The sequence below is a fragment of the Spermophilus citellus genome, assembly GCF_964194105.1.
Source record: "Spermophilus citellus genome assembly, chromosome: 3".
In the NCBI taxonomy this organism is placed as follows: Eukaryota; Metazoa; Chordata; class Mammalia; order Rodentia; family Sciuridae; genus Spermophilus; species Spermophilus citellus.
This window is the reverse complement of record NC_138184.1, coordinates 53725230-53751666: the sequence shown is the minus strand read 5'-3', so window position 1 is coordinate 53751666 and position 26437 is coordinate 53725230. Positions and strand designations below refer to the sequence as shown.

The following is a 26437-nucleotide window of genomic DNA, read 5'->3' as shown; positions in this document are numbered from 1 at the left end:
ATTGCACACATCAGTAGACAAAATTCTAAGTCCAAATAAGAAAATGTACCTTTCACCTCTTCTGTGTGTATGGTTAGGCCACTCCTTATGTCATCCCCAGCATCTGAAGAATTGGTCTTCTATAGGATAAGGAGCTTTGCATCAGCATGGAATTCAGTGTATTGATTCTTTCACTGAGAAAGTGTTGACATGAAAGTAAATATCAGCTGAACCAAACAGTGTGCCTAGTGATTTAGTTGATTTGCATCCTGGGACAGGCTCCCTATATTCATTTCCTATTGCCCTATAACAAATTGCCCCAAATTTAGTGGTATAAAAGAAGACCTTTACTATCTTACTGTTTCTGTGGGTCAGTAATTCATTGTGGAATAGATAGGTTTTCTACTCCTTGGGCTTACCAGACTGCGGGTAAGACTCCAGGTTTCAGTGGAGATCTTGCCACATCAGCAGTATGACTAGGAAAAGATCTACTTCCATGCATGATCCCTTAGGTTGTTGACAGGGCTTTTTCCTTCTGGATTTAAGATTCATGACAGCTTTCTTCTTAAAAGTCCAAAAAAAAAAAATAGACACTCTAGAGTGAGTATGCTAGCAGTATGAAGTTTACATAAAGTTATCGCGGCAGTGATATTCTATCATTTTTGCATGTTCTGTTGAACCAAGTCCCACGTCCTGTTTCCATTCAAGAGGAGGGAATCGGGTACAAGGGCATGAATGCTGGGAGACAGGATCATAGAGGTTACTTATCCATCAAACTTCTTATCTTTTCTAAGGCCAAGAAAAAAATAGTTGCAGAGTGGTAACACTGATGGTGGAATACAGGGACAAAGGAGGAGGAAGAAGAAAAAGTTAAAGGGACCTCTTATTCCTGCTTGCTGCCTTGACCAAGAATAAAGATGGCAGTATCTTTGGATAGTGTAGATGCTTAAACATGTGTTTTGCATGTTCAATATAATGGTTAAAAAAGTAAGGAAAACATTTAAAATTGGAGGAATAATGTATAAAATGTTTAGATTCTGCTTCCATTAGAAATAAATATAAAATCGCAGTAAGTTGAGCTTGACCTTCTGTATGGCAAAAATTGGTTAGGGCTTAGTAGCAAAACCTGCTCTTTTAGTTGGACACATGCTTTCCATTTACTGCCTCCTCCACTGCTCGGGAACTAAGTGTATACATGCTAAAATAAGGCCTGCTTTACTTGTTTATTAAAACTGTCCTGCTTCTGTAGTCCTTGAATTTGAGCATCCCTAGCACCATCAGTTACCCAATCCCAATTGGCATTGTTATTTTGACTGTTGTCCTTGATCCTTTCATCTCTGATGGAGGTTTGGGAGTATGTACTGTAATAATCTATAAATTTTTACAGAACACTTAGTCATTACATATATCATTCTTAGTGGCTAATACATCAATTCTAATTCTCTCCTGTCATTTTATCAGAATGATGGTTTCCATTGCTTTGGTTTTACCTCTTCCAGCTAGATAGATATGAGAATCAACTTGAGAAAACAGATATTAGCAAAACCAGGGTCTTATCCTCAGGGAGCTGACGATTTAGAAGGAAATAAGTGGCATTGGATATAAATATGGCTGCAGTATATGGTTTTCAATATGTTACCTTATGCATTTAGCAACTTGATTGGCCTTCCAATAATTTTTTACCTCTATTTCTTTGGAAGATGCTGTCTAAGTTGGGATCAAATTTAAATGGAAATATTGATCTTTGAAATGTGTTTTGCTTTTTGTAAATAAGCTCGAGTTTTAAGTTTATGAACAGTTTATTCTGGGAACTGTTTGCTTTTAGAGTTTAATACTGCAGAAAAAGTTAAGCAATCATTGCTTATCCGTTATGTATCTTAAAAATAGATACTGGATTTCTAAATTATGGGAATTGGTCAGTTTTTTTTTTCCTGAGATGCATAATGGCAAGCATTCCAGAACTCATTTGAAAATCAAAATTTGTTACATTTGGGTCTGGGGTTGTGGCTTAGCGGTAGAGCACTTGCCTAGCACATGTGAGGCACTGGGTTTGATCCTCAGCACCACATAAGAAATAAATAAAATAAAGGTATTGTATACATCTATAACTAAATATATTTTTTAAAATTTGTTACATTTGTCCATATGAGAAGCATTGATACAATTTTAATTTCTTTTGAATGATATTTATTTATGTGTCCATCCTACAAATGTATAAGCAATTTGAGATCATGGAGAGAGACTTTTAAATATCCACAATAGAGGGTGTCAGTTAGGAAACTGTGGGTTGCATTCAGCAATTTAGGGTATTTTATTGAATTAGCTTCCAAAATTTGAAGTTGCAACTCTGCAGATTAGTCATAACTTATCTTTTCCCTTTAAAAATAGGAAATGAATAACACTTTAATTTTTTAATAAAGCACAGCACAAATTTGACTTAATACAAACTTCTATTTGGAGAACAGATCTTACTACAAAATAAAAAGGTTATACGTTGAATATGTTGGAGGTCGAGAAATGCAGCACTGTGTTAATGTTTATTCCTCATACATCTGGACTCAGCTGATGTCACACAGGCAACTCTGCTGAAGTTGGCTAAATTCACTCACATGTCTGGTGGGTGGTTGGCTGAGGGCTGATCTAGGCTGATCTAGGCTGTCATCTTTGGCTGGAATGGCTTATCTCTGCTCCAAAGACATCTCATCCTCCAGTAGGCTGGCCCCAGCATATTCTTTATGCTGATGGCAAAGAAGGAGAGCACAAAGAGAAACATGCAATGCCTTTCAAGCTTCTTCCTGAATCCATTTGCTAATATCCCACTGGCCAATTTAAGCCAAGGGGCTGAGCCTGTCATCCAAGGGTGAGGTTGAACTCACAGTGGGAGAACTCTGTCAAAACACTAGGGGCATTTTTGCTGTCTTCCACTAGTGCTGGATGCTAAGTACCCATGGTTTATTTTCAAGTCCCAGAGTACTTACATTAAAAAAATGATCAAGAAATGCTAATTAACAGTCTAACCTAAAAGCTCTGTTGGATAATTAATTGCTTTTTTTAAATTCATGGATTCATCCATTCATTCCTTCATCCATTCACTTGCTGAACAAAACTTTGTCAGCCTTCAGGTATGGTTTCAGAATAAGGGCTTTGTACAAATTTGTATTTTGAATGAAGTTTATAAATAGGCACAGCTTTTTGTTAGTGTGTATTCTGTCCTCATCTTGCTAATTTACTGTGATTGTCTTTAACTGAAAAGAGAGGCAGATTTAGGATAAATAACACAAAGGTGATTAGAATAAAATAGTGGTGATCTGAAAGCAGGGTCGAGTGTTTTAAATTTTGTTTCAAATAAAAGAATCATCCTCAGGTTATAGGATGAATTTTCCTTCTTCAGACCTATTTTCCTATACCTACAGCCTTCTGTATCTACAGTAACTGTTGATGTGAGAGTGTTACAGTTTTGTTTTGGTAAATTGCATGAGTAATCGTCCCCCCAGCACTTGCTAAGTTGATGCATCCTTTTTTTAATGGCTGTAATATATTTGTAAACATGTTTCTTAACTTACTAGAAAACATGTTGGTTCCATCTCATTTATTTGCAGACAACTTACTGTCTGTTGAATCTTCAGCTTCTCTTTTTCTAATGACTCCTTTGAAATATTATTTTAATGAACCCATGAAACACATCATTGTATTCTTTATATTGTGGTTGGACTGCTAATGAGACTCATCCATTAAGTAAATGGCTTTGTAGGCAATGCAAATGTAATAAATAAAGTTAGTCTGTTGTTCTTTACTACTTTCCTGCTGATGGGCATACTACATGCTGAGAAGGTAATGTTTCATGACCAAAACAGTTCAATTGGTAGGCAGATTGAGAATCTTTGCATTTAAAAAAAATATTGTGGAATATCATAACAGCATATTTGCAACTCCATCTATTTTTTTGTTATCAGAAAATAAGATAATGTATTTCCAGTACAGGCATTATATTTGAAGATGGTATGCCATATAAAAGAAGTTAAATATCCATAATGACCCTTAGGGGGGAAAAATGCTTCTCTGTAAATAAAAGGAAAAAGAAAATTTTGAAAAAAAAAAGAATTTCTAAAAAAGCAATACTTGTAAAATAGATTGCATTGTAAAACTAAATTTAAATCCTTTTTTATTTGACCTCATTAAGGGATTTGATTTTCTCCTTTATCCTAAGGAAATACAGGTGTCAAAAATGATCTTACACATCTTGTTTCTGTGGAATTTAGTTGAGACTACCAATTCCATCTTGTGATCCCAAGTCCTCTTTGTTGTTTGCAGGAAAATGTTTAAGGCATTTGCTCTTCAGTATCCAGTTGGCAAGGGTTATTATGATTATTATCATTATTATTATTTTCTCATTTATAATAAAATGGTTTTGTTGGTTATGATCAGCGTACCCTGGCTGCATTGGCAGCATTTTAGGCCTCCATAGCAGTAAAGACACCAGCTTCTAAGTAGAAAAGTCAGAGCTGATGGGCATTTTCAGGTTTACTCTAAGGAATCACTGTGGATTTGGGCACAAAGATCAACTTTGGCAGGAAACAGGCTCTGATTCCCTAGCCAGGACTTTCTCTATTGCTTTAAACCCATAGCCCTTGGGACTGATTTGGTGGAAATGAGATATAAACGAAGAGAATATGAGATCAAGCCTTGCACAGCAACAAAACTGAAAAGCTGTCCTCAGTTTTGGAAGTAACTTTCCTATCAAGAAATTACCAGTGAGCCTTCAAGTGACAACTGTTACCATTAAAATAAAAATTAATAGAGTGCCTTGGTATGTGTATGTGCATTTTAAATACATCTAAAACCAAGAATTTTCTTATAGTTGCTAGCATACCATTTTTTTTTTCATGGTCCTATTTTCTTAAAGTACTTATGTAAAATGGCAGGTCTTACAATTGATGTCATTTTAGATTCTGTGAACTACTATAGTTTAGGATTTTACCTCTTTGTTCCTAATAATAGATCTGTAACAAAAAGTACAGAAAGTGTTTCTATCTGAAGTCAATGGTTTATTTTCATAAATTTGACAAAAGGGATATTGATCTCTATTAGTCTTCAACTTGATTACAGGCCCTTGTTCTAGACTAAAATTGGTCTTCCCCCTTGTTTGCATATATATAATTTGACTCTCTTCTATGAGCTTGAAAGGGCAAAAGAGTTTCTTCACAGGCTTTTGCCACCATGAACATTTAGTTCTACTTCTAGAAGAAGAACACATTACTTTATATATTTGTAACTATAGCCTGATCTGGTAAAGAATTTTGCTGTTATCCATGAGATTGCCTGACAGCAAGTAGTGGACCAAGAAGGGCAACAGTTCCTATATCATTTCTAATTGCTTAGCTAGACTGACAGGTGCACTGTGTTGGAAGTCATTGTAAGGTCATGCCCAGTATCAGCAGGAAAGAATACCATGATTCAGAGGGACACCTGTCATGGACACAAACTAGAGGTGATAGCAAGATTTTGTGGGGTGGTGGGGGTGGGGTTGTGTGGGGTCTCTGTTTGACAGACTTAGTATTATGTAAGACAAATGATTTAAAATGATTAAATGATTTAAAATTTGTGGAGTATGTGAGAAAAAGGATTAGGATACTCTCGAAATTAACTGAAGTACAGTACTTTGATAAAATTCACTATAGAATGATTTATGTTCATGAAAAGGAAAATTTCCTAGTGATAATAAGTAAAATCTAAAATTTATTTTAAAGTAATTTTACAAATTCTTGGTAATTTGTAATTTTTTATGATTAAATATTTTTAAAGGAGGCTTTTAGATATTCTGGAAAATAAATTTTTAAAAAATGGTTTATGGACAGATTTAATGCCTATTTCCAAAGGTGATTAGAATGTCACTTTAATGTGGCTTATTTTTTAATTTGGGGGAAAAAAAACAAAAAATGAAAGACACTTATGGATTTAGAAAGACACTTATGGATCTTGAATATTTTTTAATTATCTTCCCTAACAAATTAGAAAAGTCAACATGTTTACTTCTAACAAGTTTGGAGAAATCTATAAAATCCAGCCCTTTGCTCTTTCTGTAGTTTCTCCTCACTTTTTCTCCTCCAATGTTTGCCTTTTATGCCCTCAAGAAATAGCATAACCTGAAATAATTTCTAGTATGCAGACACATTGCCAAAGACTCATGGAATTTGTTCTCTGTATTGCTGCCATGGTGGCTTTTTGCAATCTGTTTCTGACATGAGGAAAGAATTCTTCGATTAAAATAGGGAGAAAATAGATGCAAAGTACAAATATTTCTATGCTTTAGCTGCTTAATGTTCACTCTTCTGAATTGCTGTTCATATTCTCTTTCTTGAACACATCTTAATCTGTTCACTAAGCTTTTGCTAGTTGCCACACACAAACACACACACTACCTATGTTGAATTCAGTAAAATTGTAAATGTCGAGTATTGAATGGAGAAGTGTTAGCAGTTCTTAATAAAATGCCTCCCTTAAGTAACGACAGAAAATGTACTTCACCAAGGATCTTTTTGAAGGGATGATTAATTACTTTTTAAAGGAATTATTCTTGAGATCTGCTAAGCTGCTTAGCAGTAATTTGAAGTTGGCAACCTGTTAACAGTTCCCCGTCTGCTCCATTGAGTTTGGCCAGCTTCTGTTGGAAAACTGTAGTCACAGAGTTAGAAAGCAAAGTGCAAAATGCCATCCTCAAAATTGGAGCTGTCGCGTTAAATTATGTCACATTTGATGACAGGTCACAAGAGAAAATGATGCATGTTTTTTGTAAACAGGAGCCACCCAATGCATGTTCAGTGGAATTCTTGTTGTCCACCATTGTTAATTTTTCACAGAAGATAACTTTTAACAGAGTTCGAGGCTTTTAAAAGGGAAGTTAAAACAGGAAAGGAGAGTTTATTGTTATGGATGGTTCTATCCACAATGAACTAGAATATGGGTGGAAGAAAGAAGATTCTGGATAGATGGTGTTACCAATCTTACCAATTTTAAATTGTAGCTTAGACAAGCATAAAAAAGGAAAACATTATTTATCAGGCTATAGAGAGCATTATAATAAGACATGGTGGTCAATTTGGGGTGGTGATAGTATAAGCTATAGTGCTATGGCTATACTTCTTCCTTGTGACTGTCTGCTGCTTACCTTTCATTCTACTTTAAGAGCTGCTAGGGAACATGTCTATTTTGAGCAGCCTTAGGATTTGAGAAGTTCATTGTCCCCTCCATCTGCTCCACTCCACACTCGCCATTTCCACACTCACCTGCAGTCAGCATTCAGAGTTTCAATACATTCTACAAAGTAAAAATCCTGTGTGAAACACTAGCATTGTTCTACCGGCCACCCTCATACCTAAAAATTTATTCTGGGTTATTCCATAGTTTTTTTAGTATATTGAATTCTATTTTGAAAGAGTGTATAGAAGGTATAATTCATTACAAAATATAACCATTTATTGGAACGTCTAAGTGCAAATGCCCATTTTCTCAGGTTGTTGGGAGGAAATAATAGCTATTTGGGGAATTCCACTTCCCTTTTTCTTGGGGTACATCCATGTTCTTGGGTAAGAGACAATATCCCATCTGGTTCCCATTGGCATCCAAAGAGACTGCCATTGTCTTCTGTGGTCCATTTTGTGCAATTGGTGAGAGTAACCATGCACTTACATATGGCTGCTGTCTGCAAACCATCTGGACCAGGGGGTTTCTGCTCTGTCCATTTCACTCCTTAAGGGCTTAGGGCTCTTGTTTTGCTTTCATGCAACATTGTGATACTGAGAATTTGGGGTGGGAATGTGAAGTGCACATACTCCTCAGAAGAAAAGGTTGGAAGAACCATGTCTTTTTCCTAGTGTTTACTCTGGTAGAGAGAAGGGAGCAGTCTCTCTGAGGTTTTAACCATCTTCCAGGCTTGGCCTGAGGAGCATCTTTATTGTCATGGCTTCTTCTCTATACTTCTCTCTCCTTCCAACTCACGTTCTTTGGATGGAAGTGGGGTGGCTGTGGTAGGCAGAAACCATGGTCTTAATTATAATGTGTTCTTATATTTTACTTTACTTTTGGAGAGCAGGAGAACTCAATTTCATTCTTCAAATACTAAGTATTGAGACAGAAAAGCTAGTGAGAACTACTACTACTACTTCTTCTTTTAATATTTTTTTTGTTTTAGATGAATACAGTATATTTATTTATTTTTATGTGGTGCTGAGGATTGAATCCAGGGCCTCACACATGCAAGGCAAGTGCTCTGCCACTGAGCCCCAGCTCCAAGAACTTCTACTTTTGCTCACCTTTCTGTTTTGTCACATTTTCTCCCAGAGGCAATGAGCAGAGTGGTCCTGGTACCTGAGTCAGGGATAGGACAAGTGGGGAAATACTTCTGGGCATAAGTCCTAAATTGTTACCATGAACACACTTTTACTGACTCTCATTTTTTACTTAGAGGTTATCAGTCTTGTCTTCATATGGGAAGAGAGTCTGGCAGAATTCAACAGGTGTAAAAGATGCAGTCTGTTGAGATGTACTTGAATTTAGGCTCCACTGTGTGTTGTCTGTGGGAAAGTCATGTAAATCTTCTGGGCCAAAATTAGCTGTCCAAAGTAGTGAGGACAAATTTCTTGGATTGAACAAGGATCTTCTTTAACAGAACTTGCCTAAATAGCTAACAACTGTGAGCATATCCCCAGTTTTTCCCTCAGTCCTTTTAACTTCTTCAGTTCTAACTCCTCTATAATTGTCAACTTTTGATGCCTCGAAGAGTATTTTAACTCAGTTTTCATTAAAATAAAAGCCAGTCCTCTTTGAAAGCCATAATCTTGTTAGTTTCAAAGTTCTTTTATAGTAGTGTTCCATGTTGGTTTTAAGTCTTCATGTTCTCTAAAAGGGAAAAGGGCAAGTCATAGTTGTATAGAATTATATAAATTATCTTGCTGTTGATCAGAAGACCAAGATACTCAATATTTTAGGGGAAAGAAAAGGTCGCACTGTATAGATGGTCCCCAACTTATAATGGGTTGAGTTAAAAATTTTTCAGCTTTATGATGGTGCAGAAGCCATACACATTCAGGAAATACTGTACTTTGAATTTTGGTATTTTTAAACTAGTGATATGCTAAACACAGGTATACTCTTGTGATGCTGGACAGTGTCAGCAAGCACAGTTCCCAGTCGTCCACGTGATCATGAGGGAGAACAATGTTCTCTTGTGGATGGTGTTGCCCAGTGAGTTGTGTTGTCTGGCGAGGGAGAGAGAGAGAGAGAGAGAGAGAGAGAGAGAGATCAATCAGTCTTACTGTTATGCATGAGGATAGAAGTCAGCCTACCATTGGATTTGGGGGAAGATTAACACTAATTATAAAACAGAGACTGGCTAGATCCATCTTCTCAGAGATTTAAAAAAAAAAAGCATTTTCTACCTTCAATCTGTGCAAAAGATATCCAGAGAGAAAGTAGGGTGTGGGTGGGAGATAATAAATGGCAAGTTACTTACAGCGCATAAGCCTTAATGTAGAGTTTAGAGTACAATAATGAAGGTTTTTTGCAAGTAATTTGTGATAGAAGGTCCTCATCCCCGCCCTTCATATGGTTAGTTCTCACATAATTTTCTTCTACCTTTATGTTCATATAACCATGGCTTCTGCACAGTTCATATATCTTTGGGCTTAAAATACATTGTAGTATTTGAGTAGATTTCAATTATTCCATTTTAAACTGAACATTTAATCCTTTAAATAAAATAACAATTCAATGTATTATTGCAAAAGACAGGGGAAAAAAAGCCTTAATATAGGTTTACCTTACAAACTTAAGTGCTGTGTGAACATAACCAGCTCAAAACAACACAACTCCATGGCGGAATGAAAGCAAATTTACTCTTTCAATAATTGAGTAATTATCCTGCATATTTTGACATTTTGCTTAAAATATTCTCAAGTGAATTCCTTTGTGTACATTTCATCTTTCTAACTAGATAATCAGCTGTGAAGTTGAGGTCTGTCCTTGGTGGTCTTTTGCCTGTGAAGGATAGGAGTGGCAGAAGGGCTGTAATGGATTATCAATGAGTGTCATGGGCCTGAGAACAAAGATTTGAAGCAATGTGCCGCTTACTTGCTCAATCTGGTTGTAGGAACATAATACATGCTTACTGATTATGGTAAGAGTCACAAAGAAAGTAAGTCCACACGTTTTTCTTCTACCTTCATGTTCATACAAATATAGTACTTCACCTCCAGCCTCACTTGCAGATGTCTCTTTTCCTTTGGGATTTATTTTCTACAGTTTTTAGCAATGCTTTAAAATTACTTAAGATGATTGGATTAAAATACAGCAATTATATAACTATTTCTGTAATAAGATCTCTATTGCCTTAATTGCTATTGTGGGAACAACTGAGTTCTGAGAACAAAACTTAAAAAAAAAATCAAACACCCCCAAAAAAGATTTTGAGACAGAAGAACCTGTGCCAGAGCATAAATTGACATGTTTGCATTTAAAATCAAACCAGAGGTGTCAAAACCCATCTGTTTAGTCAGAGTTTCCAGTGAATGATTGGCAACTTTCAGAGTCTCCTCCTTTGGAAATAGGAAGGATCCTAAACTTTTATTTTTTTTTTTTTCCAAAGTCTTCAGTAGTTCAGGGGAATACTAAAGATGAACAAAATAACAAGGTGAGAACATGGCCCACCATATTGTCTATGGAGGGTACCTGGGAACAAAAGAGCTTGAGTGAATTTCTGTGTACACATCTGTTCTGAAGCAGAGTGTAATTTCAGTCACTTGTGTTTTGATCACAGCTGTTATGAAGTAGGGATTCAACTTTTGTCATGTTGGGTACACATATTTCCTTTTAGCAGATGGGATTCCACTTTCTGAGGAAGGAAATAAAATTTAAGAGGGTAATTGAGAATAAGTAAGGAGCTTAATAAACTGGTGGGCTTTGAGTCCCTCTGACACATCCAGGAAGTGTTGAGAACGGATTGTCAACTGAAAGGCTGCGAGTGTAGAATTCCAAGTTCCTGGTACTTAGTAAGTTCATTTTCTTTTCTTTCATGAGGGTATTAGGTGAAAATTGGAAATGGGAGTATTACTTTTTGCATTTCCCTTTGTTTTTGGATATGGATCAGAAATCCTGCAGATTGGCTCAAAATTAATGGCTCTTCATTTAATAGATACTGAAGAGATTTGGGGGAGCTCAGTTACTTTAGGATTCTAAAATCCAAATTCAGCAAGCAAGAAAGAAAAAAAAGTAAAATTGAAATCCAAAGAAAATGTTTGACTATCAAAAGGCAAAAATAACTCTTCTATGTAAATACATACGCTCACATACACATATTTTATATATATGCACTTATTATGGCAATGTATCCATATATCAGAATAAAACTATATAAGTGTGTATATTCATAAACACATTTATAACAGAAATAGCAAATGTGAAAATTGATAAGTGGTGTCTGCCATGGCATGAGATATAGGAGAAGATGTGGTCTGTTTCCTTTATGAGCTACATGCCAGATGGTGTTTTCCTTCACTGGTCCCCTCCTTTACATTAAAGATGGAGAGGAAGTATTGTCATCTCTATTCAGAGTTAAGGAAACTCAGGACATGAAGCTCCTGCATGGTGAGCTGAGAGGTTCAAGGCAGGCCCATCTGACTGTTTCCACTCTCCCCAGCCTTCCTTCATTCTGAGGTGAAGGCTGACTTTGCAGTTGGTGTTTTATGTAGCTATTAATAGTTTATGTGCTCTAACAAATAAGTTCCACATCATGATCCCACTATCACGTGTCATGGTTTTCTGAATTCACTGGAGCTGTTTAGGTATGTTGTATCATGCAGAAAATAGCATATGCAATCTCTTTCTTGGGCACCATCTGAAGAGTCTGAGAACTGGAAGTCTTTAAGTAGTAGCCATGTTTCCTGGTCTCATTTTTGGTATGTGATTAAGAGTTTTTCTATTAATCCCAGGGATGAGAAACAATCTGCCATATATAATTGGATTAAAATTATGGTATTTCTAAATATTTTGATAATCTAGAGTTTTGTGGTATAGACCGTCTTAGGAAACCAAACACTGATGGTTTATTATGTACTATTATAACATTAGGCAAGCCTTCGGGGTAAGAGTGATTAACAAAAAAAGCTAGTCTTGAAGTGGAATATGGTAGTATTTGGGCAGTTTCCCGTGATTAATCTTACTGAAGAAGAATAGATCTCTTTCTCCTTGTGGAAGCTGCTCTATATAACACATTCCATCTAGCTGCCTGTCGTATCTCATGTTTTACACTTCTTGCAAGGTCTGTACACAAATGGGAAAAAATGAATTTATTCTAAAAAATTGTCTCACAAATGAAAACTGTTTGGTTTTTCAAACTAATATAAGTACTTGGACTTGACAGTAATGGGTGATTGCATATTCCAGACTAGACTTCAGTGCCCTTACCAAGTACTCTGAGTTTGATTGTATTAAGCACCCAGGAATGCAGCCTGTCTCCTCTGTGGGGTCTTGAGGCATCCCAGACCCTCATGGACCTTTCTCTGTCATCTCTGGGCTCTTGGGAAATTCTAAATGGTCCCATTCCAAATGGTCTTCCAAGGGATTCTTGAGTGTTTCAGTATTCCTTTCCTGTATTATACTCTAGATTTATCAAAGCAACTAACTGGGGGGGGGGAATATATACAGTATAACAACAGTAATTTGTCTACCATGAAAGCATCCAATGGGAGATATGAGCATTTTGTGACATTTGTACCATTGTTTTATGATACTGCTTCTTATGTAATCCTTATTTTTATACACTCTGACAAAATGTCCAATGCATTTAATAATTAGTAGTGGGGGTTGGGGTGGTGGCTCAGTGGTAGAGCACTTGCCTAGCATGTGTGAGGCACTGGGTTCAATTTTCAGCACCACATATAAATAAATAAAAATAAAGTTCTATCAACAACTAAAAAATAAATTTAAAAAAAATTAGTAGCAAAAGAGGGTAGAATCTGTTAATCATTCCCTTAGTCAGAAATTGTGTTCAGCAATATCTCACTTAGAGTTTGAATATGAGGCTGAGGCAGAACTCATCCTCATCTAGCTAGAAAGTAATGAAGCCACAAAACCCAGTCTTTTGATTTCTAGAGAAAGACTTTCAACCATTATTTGACAATTTTCAGAGTCATCTCTTCCCAGTGGGTGACCTTCCCCCGCCGCCAAAAAATGACAAAATATATAATCTGATTTTTCCTACACTTTAATAAAGTTTTTATTCTCCAACGTAGAGTACCATAACTTGTTACATTAAGGAGAAAAATCTTTGTCTCACTTGTGAACTTAGTTCAAGAATAAATGTGTAGCTCTAATGCCCTCTTCTAGAAAAGCAAAACATTTACTTATCAGGAATAAATTTTTATCTTTTAGTTTGTGTGTTGTGGTAGCATGTATGAAACTAGGACATGCACGAGAAATATATCTTCAGAATTCCACTTTCTCTCTGTCTATATCCCCAAGCATAACAGATGAACTGACCAAAATAACAATGAAAATTTCCTTTTGTTTTTGGATTAGCATAATGTAACTACAATATGTGGTGTGTTTCCCCCTTTGAAGTAGTCTTAATCTGCATTCTACTCATGTGCTTGCTTTTCTCTGTTCTATTCACTTCTCTATTCTTTTTGGATTGCTAACTTACTGCATATTGTTATGATTCAGGGTTGTCCAGCAGAACTTTCTGCCATGATGGGTCTACTATGCCACCAGCCACATGTAGTCATTGAGATTGAAGTACTGAATTTCTAAATTTAATTGATGTCAATTAATTTCAATTGAAATAGCCATGTGAGATTGGTGGCTGCCGTATTGGACTGCACCCATCTAGTTAGGTTTTGGCAGCTGAGGTATTTCTTGAGTACAAAATGTGATAAGTGGGATCTTGAAATTTCTGTGGAGACTTTAAGCTATTTTCAAGTGTTAGGGAGGAAATGTTCTTTAACTGTTGACTTTTAACCATTTTTTGAGGCTAACCCCTTCTCATTTCCTTTGTAATTGCAAATGATCAGAAATGGCACTAACCTGCCTGAAACTTTCTTGGGGTTAGAGCTTTGTACCAGCCTAGACAGATTCATTGGCTTCTGAGTCAGCCAAATACAAGCTCTTTGAATTTTCCATATTGAGAGAGAGTGGAGAAGCAGCCAGGCAGGAAGCAGCCCGACTTGGTTCCGATTTCATAGTACATATGAAGGTGCAGGTTGCTGCTGATGTAAAGCATGTGGGGAAAGCCCTGGGAGAATTGCTTTCTTTCATGATTGAATACTAGTACTTGTGGAAAAACAGTCTCCTGCTTACACAGGCCAACAGCTGGTGTTATCTGAAAAATAATCATTATGATAGAAAGTGCACGTTTTTCATGTTTTCTGTCAGATCTTTCAGAATATATTGTGTTGAAATGTGCATGTTTCATCAGAGCAAATATAATTAGTGATTTAACATATTTTGAAAAATTCTTAGCCAGAACTGCAAGAATCTTTAAAAACTTCTACACCAGTGCTATCAAATAAAACAAACTTAATACAAGTCACAAATGTAATTTCAAAAGTTTCCATAAGCACATTAAAAAATACTAAAAAAAATACAGGTAAAATTAATTTTAGCTTATTCAATATATTTGATATATTTTAATAGGTGGACAATTAAAAATAAGATGTTTTATACTCTGTGAGAAGTCTTTGGACTCCAGGGTATATTTTATATTTTCAGCACACAAATTGGACCAGTTGTATATCAAGTGCTTAATGACATGTTGCTAATGGCCTTATTGGACAGAACAAATTGTAGATGCTTATTAAGGCATAGGGAATCATGTTGGAACCTGTGAGGGTTGTTTGCCAAAAGGCAAATGAGGAATTATCCAAAGCTCAGCTGAGATCATCAGTTTATTGACTCCTTAGTCTGTCATCAACTAAATTTGGTCTGAAACTCATCAAGAAGGAAGACGAGATACGATTAATATGGGCCTGTTCCTAAGAATATATTTATGGCTCAAAATTTCTCTAGACACTTTTGGTACAATTCAAGTTTTTCTTAAGTTGTGACAAATTCTAAAACATTTCAAAGCCTAAGTTTATGGATTTGGCCTTTTGTGTCTATTTGAACACTTAAGCCATAAAATTGACTATTTTCTTGGGAACTACTTTTTTCCCCATTACAAGCCACATATTACCTATGTGAACAACCTTGTTTTATTCTTGAAAAATAATCTATCCCGAATAACTTAAGCTAGTATTTTAGATGGTCTTTTAAATGTGGTTTTATTCCACTGTCACGTAATTCTGTCAATTAAATCCAAGTTTTTTAAAAAGGCAGGTTTTGTGCAGGCACATTGTATAGGACTATTTTCAAAGCAGTTAGAAAGGAATGTTTGAAATTTTGTTCTTTACATATTGCAATCACAGAGTTTCTTGAATATAGGCCAAAAAAATGCACACAGGCAATTTTATGTTCATCATAGTCAATTGGCTTAATTGATTCATAGTTATTGTAAGGAAGACACTTTAAATATGGACTGAAATTCAGATAAACCTTGCTGACTGTTTTGGGAGTTGTATAAACTTCCTTTGTAAAGTAGACTCTCTAGAGATTTTAATTTGTCGTGAATTTTTTCCTTTCAAAATCTCTCTCAGCCTCCTTTTTCCTTGAATATAAATAATAGAACCTTGAAGAGTTGGGACTCAGTAGCTTTTGGTCAGATGGATGGATGATACGTGTAGCTCTAAGTCAAAATCATTGTAAACACTTAAGATTGGCTCAGGGTGTGTATATAATTGCTACAAATTATATAGAGAATCAATCTGATAGAAGATATTGTATATAGAAGTGCATGTATTCTGGAACTATATAATCCTCTAGGAAATTAAGAAATATGTTGTGTACTATTATATCTTTTATTATAAAATTTCCTATAATTTTTTGTAGAACTCTTATAAGAAGCTTGGTTGGGGGTAGGGAACACATTGAAGTTCAAATATGCCTTTTAGGTTTTAACATCCTGGCTATTTCTGTAAGATTCTTTTTAAAAATTTTGTAGTATAAACCAATTGTATCTTCTACTTGGACTCCATTAGAGGCAAAGGATCTGATTTCTTTGGGAAATAGCTGAATGGTTTATTTCTCCAATAATACCTTTGTTTCCCCCCTTGACTCAAGGGAGAGCAAGAGTACAATTAAATTGATTTTAAATCACATTTAGCATTACGTATTGATTAGATACAAGTGCTCCAAAGCAAATGTCACATTGTTCAGCTCCAAAAAGCATCTGTAGTGGATAACAGAAGCAATATGAGCTTTCATTTCTGTTAAGTAATTCAGTCAATGTTATAAGTCATGAGAGTGAGATACGTGGGCTAGTAAATGGCTCCTAAACCTTGTTATTGAAATGCAGCCTTCAATTCAGCTTATTAGCTTGTTCTTTATTCTCATTTATATTTTATTACCTTAGAATACAGTCATAGGATGCTGGAAATGGAATTTTCTTTAAATAAATTGTTCTTGAAGTTTTTAAAGTCTTTTGTTAAGTGATGTCTAAGAGCAGACACAATGGCGGCCAAGCCAGGTTTTGAGATAAGGGGGGGTAAAAATATTCTTCTGAGTTGGCTGTGATAGCATCTCTATGTTTCTAACTTTATTTCTGTCATTTTTTTTTTGAGAGCAAATTCCTCATTGCATTAGGAGTGGAGGGAGTTGAGGGGTGGCTCAGAAGGTATAGTAGGATATATACAAAGCCTCATTCTGTTAAAAATGATGCTTCTTCTGAAACAAGTGGCCTTTTCAAACCTGGGAATGACCCAGAATGATAACATTGAGAGAGGAAACCACCCATCAGTGACTTGGCTGTCACTCCAGCCTCACAGGGGTTCCCATAGGCTCTGCCTGCTTAAGTGAGATTCAGAAGTAGTGTGGTTGTTAACACCAGTCCCCAGCTTGGGCAGCCCTTTGGGGAGGAGAATGATCCACCCATTTAGCTGGGTTGTCCCCATTAGCTCTATCAGATTCTGTTTCAGTGAGTCCATTTGACACTTAGCTCAATCACAATCAGTTTTGTTTTTGATTGAGATTATAAGCATATGATTCCATGTGCTCAAATTTCAGGTGGAGGGGTGGCTTAGTGGTGGACTACTGATCTAGCATGCATGATGCCCTGGGTTCAGTCCCCAGCGCTGCAGTAAAAACTACAACAATGATAAAAAACCCAGCCACACAGATTTTTCTCCATTGCAGATACTATAGTCTAACCCATCTCCTTTACCTAGGCCCAGATATGTCTGGTTATCTCTGGAATGTTGAAAAGCATGGCTTGGTGTTTAAAGGCCATGTTATCTAGGTTCAAATTCTGGTTATACCATTTAGTACCTCTGAGATCGTAGGTGACCTTAACCTCTCTCAGGCTCTCTTGTCATCTCCAAAATGGGTTTAATAGCAGGACAGGCCTCCTAGGGTAGCATTTAATCAACAATAAGGAAAAAAAAAAAAAAAAAGGTCTGTTAGTATTTTTTCCTACTTTGCATCTCTTTTGTTGAATCAACCCTCAGTTTTGTATGCATAAGATACAGAATCAGTGAAGAGGTGCATTTGGGACAATTGGCCTTAATAATGTGAGTTGGTCATGAGCTATAGATCTCAGGGAACACTTCCTAAAGGAGTCAGGGGTGTATATTTCTATATTAAGAAATTATAACAGCAGGGATTTACAGAAGCTGCCTTTTTAGAAAGCAATGACTCTTTACTTAGGCCTGCAGATGACCAGTGGTTAAATGAAAGCAGAATAAAGCTTGAAATCTCTGCCTGCATTTTGGGTATCTCCTTTATTACTTTAAACTCTGTGTCAGATGCCTGCCCAGCTCTTTACATAAGCAGGTTAATCTTTTTTTAAAGGAATGTTCACTAAAAACTGTTAATACAATATTTTATTAGCCATAAATTACCTAATTATATCTTGCTTTCCTCCAAGACCAAGATAAGATTTGCAGCATCCTATTGCCAACCCCTGGAGTGGCACCTAGGAATTCTTCAGTTTTGCCCGACACAGCAGAACCTTATAGGAAAATCACTCCATGGTGAGACTGCCTCCCCCCACCCCCACAGAAGTGATCATCTCATGAGAATTGAATTGCCCCCCTCCTGTTTCACAGAGCTGATAGATAAACATCCCAGGCATAATTAGAATCACCCCCTCAAGCAATAGGGACTTCTTTGGAGGAAGATTATAGACCAGAATTGAAAGAATAATCAACCAGACCATAGTTTGACTAAAATTGCTTAATTAAGCCTATCTCTTGCCCCCTGCTCCAATTCTTTCTCTGTTTAATCTTACAGCTTCTTTCAGCACCCTGGAAAACAGGCTGAGAAGCTGGATCTCACTTTGCCTTCCCAGTGTGGCCATATAGATTAGAATTCTTTCCGTGGCTCTTCACCATTACCTTTTCTGTTTGGGGTGAGTGGACAGGCCTGGTTTGTTAGGACCCCAAGAGTGAGCCCTATGGCCAAGGACTCTGGCAACAGAATTAAGAGTAAAAAAAAAAAAAAAGAAAAGAAACTCTCAAGTCCCACCAACCCAGAACAGGCATGGGGTAGAGGTCATGGATTATCTACAATCTGATTCTGTATTATGTAAAAGATGAATGGGGCACAGTCCCTGACCTCCAGGCACTTAACAGTCTGGTGGGGAAGATAGATAAGAAAATAGGAGTTAGAGAATCATCTGTGAACTACCAAGAAACATGGAATTTGGCATTTAGGAACAAGTGGCAGGAAGGGTCCTTTTATCTACTCATGGGAAGAATGGGAGAGCAATCAGGCAAGACCTCAGAGAGAGGCAAGACAAGTAGCAGGGAGCTAAGCTGATGGGATAGTGAGGGAGAGTATTCCAGGAGGAATGAAGGAGCACTGTGTGCAGAGGTCTGGAGGTGAGAGCACTTCATGGACTTCATTGTGGCCAAAGCACTGTATGAGTGAGAGGGAGCAGTCGTAGGTGAGATGAACCTAAGATCATCTAGGGCCTGCAGGTCCACACCAAAATATTCAGAGGATCCTGTTGGAAGTAGGAAGCCTACAAAGAATTTTGAACAAGAAGAGCTTGTAGCCAATCTGTACTAGAGAAACCGAGGTCGGCCTGCTTTTCAAACAACTGAGGGAAGTGAACAAACTGTGCATGGGACTTCTGATTTAAAATATATATAATATTGTCTGTCTGTTTTTCAAGGCACTCTGGACTATGATGTTCCTTTAGCTTAAAGCCATATATAGTCTGCCTCTGGCATTAGGTGGCAAGATGTAATTGTAACAGGTGTAAATAAGACTTTGCAATCCTGCTCTGAGGACACCCAAACTGAGATTGATGCATTTCCAATATCCTGCTCCTGTAAAGAACATAACAGCAAACAACCTTGTTCATACATCTCTTAGGCACTTGTCCAATTATTTCCTTAGGATAAATCCCTAGCAGTGGGCTTGGTGTTTTAGGGCCTTTGATATAGATGGTCCCAAAGCAATTTGGATGGTGCAATCATGGTCGATAAACAGGTACTGAGTTTTGTGGCAGTCCTGAAATGGCACATATAGAAATGAGGTATGTACTAGGTAGGCATGCCTGAATAGGTGTGCAAGTCTAATTTTTCTCTTTGGACTTTTTATACTACTGGTTCTCTCCACTGGTTGCAGTAGATGCAACTGGGTGTTTGTCTGTAATGTCAAGTGCTTGACTGTAGCGGCAAATGATGAGCGGCCCTAGGGAGGCATCAGCACCCACTTGAGAGAGATCCATGAAGGGTTTATGACCCATTTGAATCCTGATCGAGCATTGCTGTCTTGACCCTCAGGGAACCAATTGTCTGGAATTCTTGCAGTGTCAGGCTGAGCGATGTGCTTAGAATCTCTGGGAAACCTGGGAGCCCATTGTTTGTAAAGCACAGAGTGAGTGATCAAGAAGACCTAGAGATTGGGGACTATTTCATTGCTGTAGTCCACAGCCAGATTTGCTAAATGTATTGATGAGTTCATCAGAACGAACATCTGTTAGCTTACCACATCCAGCTTTGTTATTACTTAAAAATAGGGAATGATAAATTTTAAATTTGGATCTTTTCCATTTGTACATGTTTATGGTAGGTACATTTATTTAACATATATAATGCAAATATTTTGTAGTGTTGTAGAAATATAAGCATGCATGTATATTGTTGGCTAGTAGTACAAAGTGTGAATCTATCTAGTCCTTTGAGTTACTTAAACTGTGTATGTGTGTAGAGGCATGGGACTTCCGAGAAGGTGGCATATAGCTAAGGCAGGGTAAAACAACTGGAAATGGCTCCTTTTGTTCTTATCACCCCTCTTTGCTTGGAGTCCTCTTAAAGAGGAAAGACACAGATGCAGGTAGAATAGCAGTGGTGTTAAGGTTCTGTGCTTTCTATTGCAAGTTACCTACCTAACCAGCTCCCTGAGTCCAGTTAAAAATAAAGGGAGGTCTGTGGCCCCGAGTAGTTGGGCTAGGATCATGACTGTAGGTCAAGATAAACAACTATTAACGATTAGTAGCCATGTTGCTCCATGATCAATACTTGCTTATCTTTTTGTTCATAAAGGTAGTCTTGTTAGAACTCCAGTGGTGAGGAGATCACCAAAGCCAAGTATCAGGAACAAGATATTTTCTGCACAAGAAGAGGCTGCTCTTGGACTATTTTGAAGATCAAATGCCTGGAATCCCCAGCTAGAGAATATTAGCCACAAAAAAAAATCTTCATTAAATGTTAAAATGGTTAGCTAAACTTAAAAAAAAAAAAAAAGTAGGAAAACTCCTGTATAAGTAGGTATGGGAACCATCAATACTGCTCACTGAACAGTCTATTCTTCTAATTTGAAAAGAACAGCTATTTGTCATAGTTCTCGTCCTTGAGCTGGCAGTTACCTAATTAAATGCATATGAAATTCAAAAGGCTTTACTAAGGGGCAGTAATTTTCCTGGGTTGTTTTTAAAGTTGCTGGGATGAAAGAATTATGTTGAGCAGATAATGGATGGATTCTTCTATTGCGCATTGAGGTCCTGAATTGACTAATCATGCACTGGTTATTCATCAATGTGTGTTACTTTATAATTTGAAATTAAAGGCACCGTTTCCATTTATTGCTGACTCTAGGGGTAATGCTAGTTCTGTTTTTTGAGGACCGTGACCTGAGTTGGAAAGCTGCCCCTGGAAAAGACCATGACATCAATCAAAACAAAGTTTTGCCTTGGAATAGGACCTTGGGTAGGGTTGTACCCTCACAACCTGATATGGTGGTCTTTTATGTAATGTACTAAGTAAGTTCTACTTGAAGTTTTTATGTTTATGCTTGTTTTAATCTGCATTTTCATATCTGTGACCAAAAGACCTGACAAGAACAATATAGAGGAGGAAAAGTTTATTTGGGGTCATGGTTTCAGAGACCTCAGTTCATAAGCCAACTCCATAGCTCTGGGCCCAAGGTAAAGTAGAATATCATGGCAGATGGACATGGTAGAGGAAAGCTGTTCAGTATATGGCAATAAGAAGCAGGGAGAAGGAGACAGCTCCACTATCAAACCCCAAACACCCACTCCAAGTGACCCATCTCCTCTAGCCACATCCTACCTGTTTACATTTACTACCCTGGTAATCTATATCAGAGGATTAATCCACTAATTGGGTTATGACTTTCATAATCTGATCTATCCTTCACCTATGAAAATCTTTGCACTGTCTCCCACATGAGTTTTTGGGGACATCTCACACCTAAACCATAACAGTACTCAATAGCTGGGATGATTGTTTCTGTGTCTTCATTGATGGATGTTTTGATTACTCCTTCTATACTGTCACTGCCCTTTCCTGCCTTAGTCACACAGTTTCCGCCCCTTTCTGACCTACAGTCGCACTGCCCATGCTCCCTTATTGCTAGATTGGATGTGGGCTTGACTCATGTGGTGGTCAGGTAGAAAATCAGAGAATTGGAGCAGAAAGAAGTTGGAGCTCTCTTTTGCTTCTCCCTGATGAAGCATTGCAGTTGCAGTGGCTGCCTCCAGCCCTCACTGAGCTCTCATATTACTACAGCGTCCCTTCGACTTTTGAGGCCTAGTGATGCCAAGGCTTCCTGATGTTGCTGAGTGCATCCACCTCCCTTGATTCTTTCAGCTCCCTGCCCTTTGTTAATAATCCTTTTGTTATAGTTTCTTCATTTGAACCTTCTGAACTGGATTTAGTTTCTTCTCAGTCTTTCTTACAGGAGAGATGGATCATTCACTCTGGACATAGGAGTTGGTCTCAAAATTAGATGTGTTTAAAAAAAGTATAGCCATATTCTTGGGCTCTAACCCTCAAAAGCCTAAAAGCAAGGCCCAAGAATCTGTATTTTACAGATGTTTTCAGGTGAGTCTTATATTTTGAGGCTTTGCAGAAGGTGAGATGCTGAGTATTTTGACTTCTCATCCCTTTACATCTGTGCAAATAAATTCTCAATCATAGCAGAATCAAATTGATTGTTCTGGTTTCTCCATATTCGTATGATAGATGCAAATGGATATGCTTATCTGAAAAAGAACTAGACCAACTCATGACAGGTGGTTGGCTCAGGTGCAAGGAGATCAGCCCTAACCAGTCTGGACAATTACATATTTTACTCACCCACTCTGCTTTTAAAATCATTTAATAGCTGTTTCCTTCAAACAACTGGTAATCATTGTCTTTTGCAAATGTCTGCTTTGTCCCAGAGTGGTAAATTAAACAGCTGGTCAGTTTGGTATTATCACATTCATTCATGATAGGCAAGGCATGATCTGGATCAGGCTTGGCAACAATGATCTTCAGCCACATCTAACTTTCTGGCTATTTGTAAAGAAAGTTTTGTTGGAACACAGCCATGCCCATTCAATTCATGGCTGTTCTTGCCCTCCTGTGTCAGAGTTAAGTAGCTGCAATAGAGATTGTAGGATTTGCAAAGCCTAAAATATCTGTTGTGTTACACCTTACCAAAAAAAGGTGGCAGACCTTTTGACTAGATCTTGGGAATATATTGGTAAATAAAGGTAGACATCATCCATCATCCACTGTTCCCCGGCAGTGAACAAAACAACCCCAAACCCTTTCTCGTGGAGCACATCTCATTGCAGGGGATAAACAAGGCAATAAAAAAGATAAGATATAAAATGTATAGTGTGTTATAGAGCAGTAAGGTCTAGGGAGACAAATGTGGGAAGAAACAGGAAATGTTGTAGGTGGAGGGTGCTTTGATTCAGTGGAACATCTGGGGAAGACACCACGAGGAGGATACATTCAGCGTCATTTTCCCAGGACACTCTTGATTTCTTACATTTTCTACCTCATTTCTCCTCTCGCTTATATAATTAACAACACCAGACTTTACCGAATTTAAATCTGGAAAGTAGAGATGATTTTTTCTCTTCTGGGGGGTCCATGTGTAATAGAAAGCTAAGGGAAAACATGGCTTTGCAAAGTTCTTCCTTTAGGAAGCATTTTTCACATTTCTCCCATAAAGGAGAGATGTGTGTCACAGCAGAGGAATATGTTCCACTCTGGCTTTGTTCCTTGGCTGGTCATTACTACTGATTGCTCTGGGCAGGGGCAGCGAATTCTGTTGAGAGAGATTGTCCATCTTTCAAGTACGTAGTAATTACCAATTACTGTGAGATAAGGTTGGGGGATATTGTGAGTATAGTTTAGACTTTGGTGAATTTATTGCTAGCTCATGGTCAGGTTCTTATCTGTTTTAAGTGATAGGAGGTGCCTGCAGTAGATCACATTTGCATGGCATTCCCCATTGATTGCAAAATTCAAGTTAGAACCCTGCCATCACATGGCTGATGATTACATACATTTGGAAACATTTCAAGAACAATTATATAGTCCAAACTGTAAGTACATTCAATGAAAGCATAACATAACATCATATCCTTTAAAGAGAATCTTCTTACTGGTCCCCTCCTCTATAGTAAATGCCCTGCTTGCAGAGCAAAGGACATTGATTCAATTTTCTTCTCAAGTGTCCATTGTAGTTTGAGTCTATATTATTAATCTCCTTTTTGCTTTGGTTTATTACATTTAAAATTTCTTCTACTATTGGAAATTTAGTTTCATATCTACATGATTATTTTGTTCACCAAAACCTCTATTAGATTCAAAATAAAATATATTTTAGCAATGGAATAAATTTAGAGCGGTAAGAGGTTTTTTTATATACATAAAAACACCTCTCAAGGCATTTCTATATCATCTATTATTGCTCTGTAGCTATCATTAATTAGATTTCTTGAAAAAAAAATTTAAAAAAAAACATTTTAGTGAAGGGAAAATGCATTTAAGCCATTTCATGTCTTAGATTGTGCTAACAGATGTGTAGGGAAACCATTTTAAACATATCAAATGATATCTAATGCTTATCTACTGCATATTATTTAACTTATTGAGTTTAGATTTTTACTAAAATGTTTTATATGATGCTTACGGGGTTTAATAATAATAATTTAATTTGGGATCTTCTTTGCCTTCTAAAAACCCTCTGGCCACTTAACAGAATGCAATAAAGTATAATTGTAAAATATGTAGCATGCCTTCACATTTCTATATTTCCAGGGTATGCTTTTCTATCTAATAATTTATGATTAACATGAAAAAACTCCAATTTTTTATTTTATGCTTTCTGTTTTTTTCCACTATGAAATATTGGTCTGTCCTATAGAGTGAAAATTAGTGGGGCATATTAACACAGTGGAAATAATCTGGTCATCTTTGCATGACTTTTAGAGACAATCCATAAATATGTAGTATGCTCTGGTTGTCAGCTGACCTCATTGGTGATTTCTATTCAAGAAATGTGAAAAATCTTCTTACCTTCAAAGAGATTTAAATTGGTTAAAGGTACTGGCACAGTGACCATATTTATTATACAATATCATCAGCCAAGTAAAACAAGAAGACAGGTAAAAGCGATTATCTTAAAGGAAGCAATAAGCTAAGAAGGAAAATAATGAATAATCTCCAGGTAATTAAATCAAGCCCTATGGTGGATGCATTTGATTTTTTTCTGCCATTCATTTCCAACTGTGCTTTACAGAGCCCTTTCAGGAGAGGGTCAGAGGCAGACTTCAGCTCCTTGATGCCATTTCCCACTGTGGCAACTCAATGGACATTTCTTCGACTGTCACAGAGTCACTGAGATCTCCAGAGACAGGTCATTAAGAACAGAGACTCCGGGGTCACATACCAGGGATCAAAACCTGGCTGTTTCTTACTAGCAGGGAGACTGGGGTAGATTGCTCAACCTCTTTGTGCCTCACAAGTTCATTATGAGGAGTACATAACTTAATAGGTTTTAATTTCTGAATTTAGTTATATTTAAATGTCTGGCATATCCTAATACCACTGGCTGTTTATCATCATCATCATCATTAAGTTGTTATTATTGGCAAGATTTCATTTGAACAAAAGATTCTATAGCTCAAAACAAGACTGAAAACAGTGCCCTAAACCTGTATTTCTGACAAGCTTGGACAGTTATTTCCTTCAGCACTTTTCATTAGCTTGTGTGGGTCCGGGAGAGTTTCAGCATCTTTCTTGCTAATCTCTCTTATAACAGAGAGCACAGGCCCCAAGCTCAGGGCCTCAGGCAGGGATACTGTCCAGCAAGAATCTAACTTCCCTTTTGTTTCAAGGTTAACAGGGTTAACTCTCTGTCTGTGGCAAGGGACACTGGTTTTCTAGTATGATAGAGATGGAATGTTTCCATTTAAATCAAAGTAATTTAAGGACAAACTGAGCAGGCATAAAGAAAATAGACAGCAGATGATGATACAGGAGGTTCAAGGATGTAACTCAAACCTGAAGATGTCTGTAGTCAGGGAACTGCTTCCTGTGAGCTCAGTCTCTCCCCAAGGAGTCCAGAGACTTCAGTGTGTCCTGACCTTGCTTCTAGACTGCAGTGCTGCTTGGGACAGGTCATATGACCTCTTTGAGTTCATTTTCCATGTTTTGTTGGGACACTGGCCCATTGAGGTCTGTCTCTAAGGTGACATGTGAAATTGTCCCTCCATCAATGAGTACTCAGTTGTCCTGTGGGAAACTTTTGGCTTCAAAATTATCATTCACTCATTATCCATGTGATTGGCAAAGTGAAAATAATGGGGAATGCTAGTCGAGCAGCTAGATGCTGGACATTACCTCAGTGGAGTCATTGAATGTTTATTTTAGAGACCCTAAAACAATGATTGCCAGCAGTGTCTTGAGGAGGTGTCTTGAGGCTGCAGTAGGAGGAGACTGGGAGGTTTCACTGTAGGACTTCAGGACATTTCATTGTTTGTAGGATTTTCTTGGGGGTTGGAGGTCTGAGCAGGGATGGGAGAATATTCTGCTTCCATTCCCCAAATTTTAAAATCCAGACT

The 26437-nt window shown here is 37.3% G+C and overlaps 1 protein-coding gene across 8 annotated transcripts in view; it reads left to right on the top strand.

Moving 5' to 3' along the window:
* Positions 1–26437, top strand: part of FHIT (fragile histidine triad diadenosine triphosphatase) — a 1488252-nt gene that overhangs the window by 877158 nt on the left and 584657 nt on the right. Inside the window, exon 1 of one of the 8 annotated variants that reach the window (XM_081285112.1) lies at positions 10120–10168. The exons of the other annotated variants lie outside the window; for them this stretch is intronic. Within the exon in view, the coding sequence (XP_081141238.1) occupies positions 10135–10168 (34 nt within the window). The 5' untranslated portion in view covers positions 10120–10134. Of the gene's footprint in view, positions 1–10119; positions 10169–26437 lie in introns of those variants that run through there. 8 annotated transcript variants of the gene reach the window in all.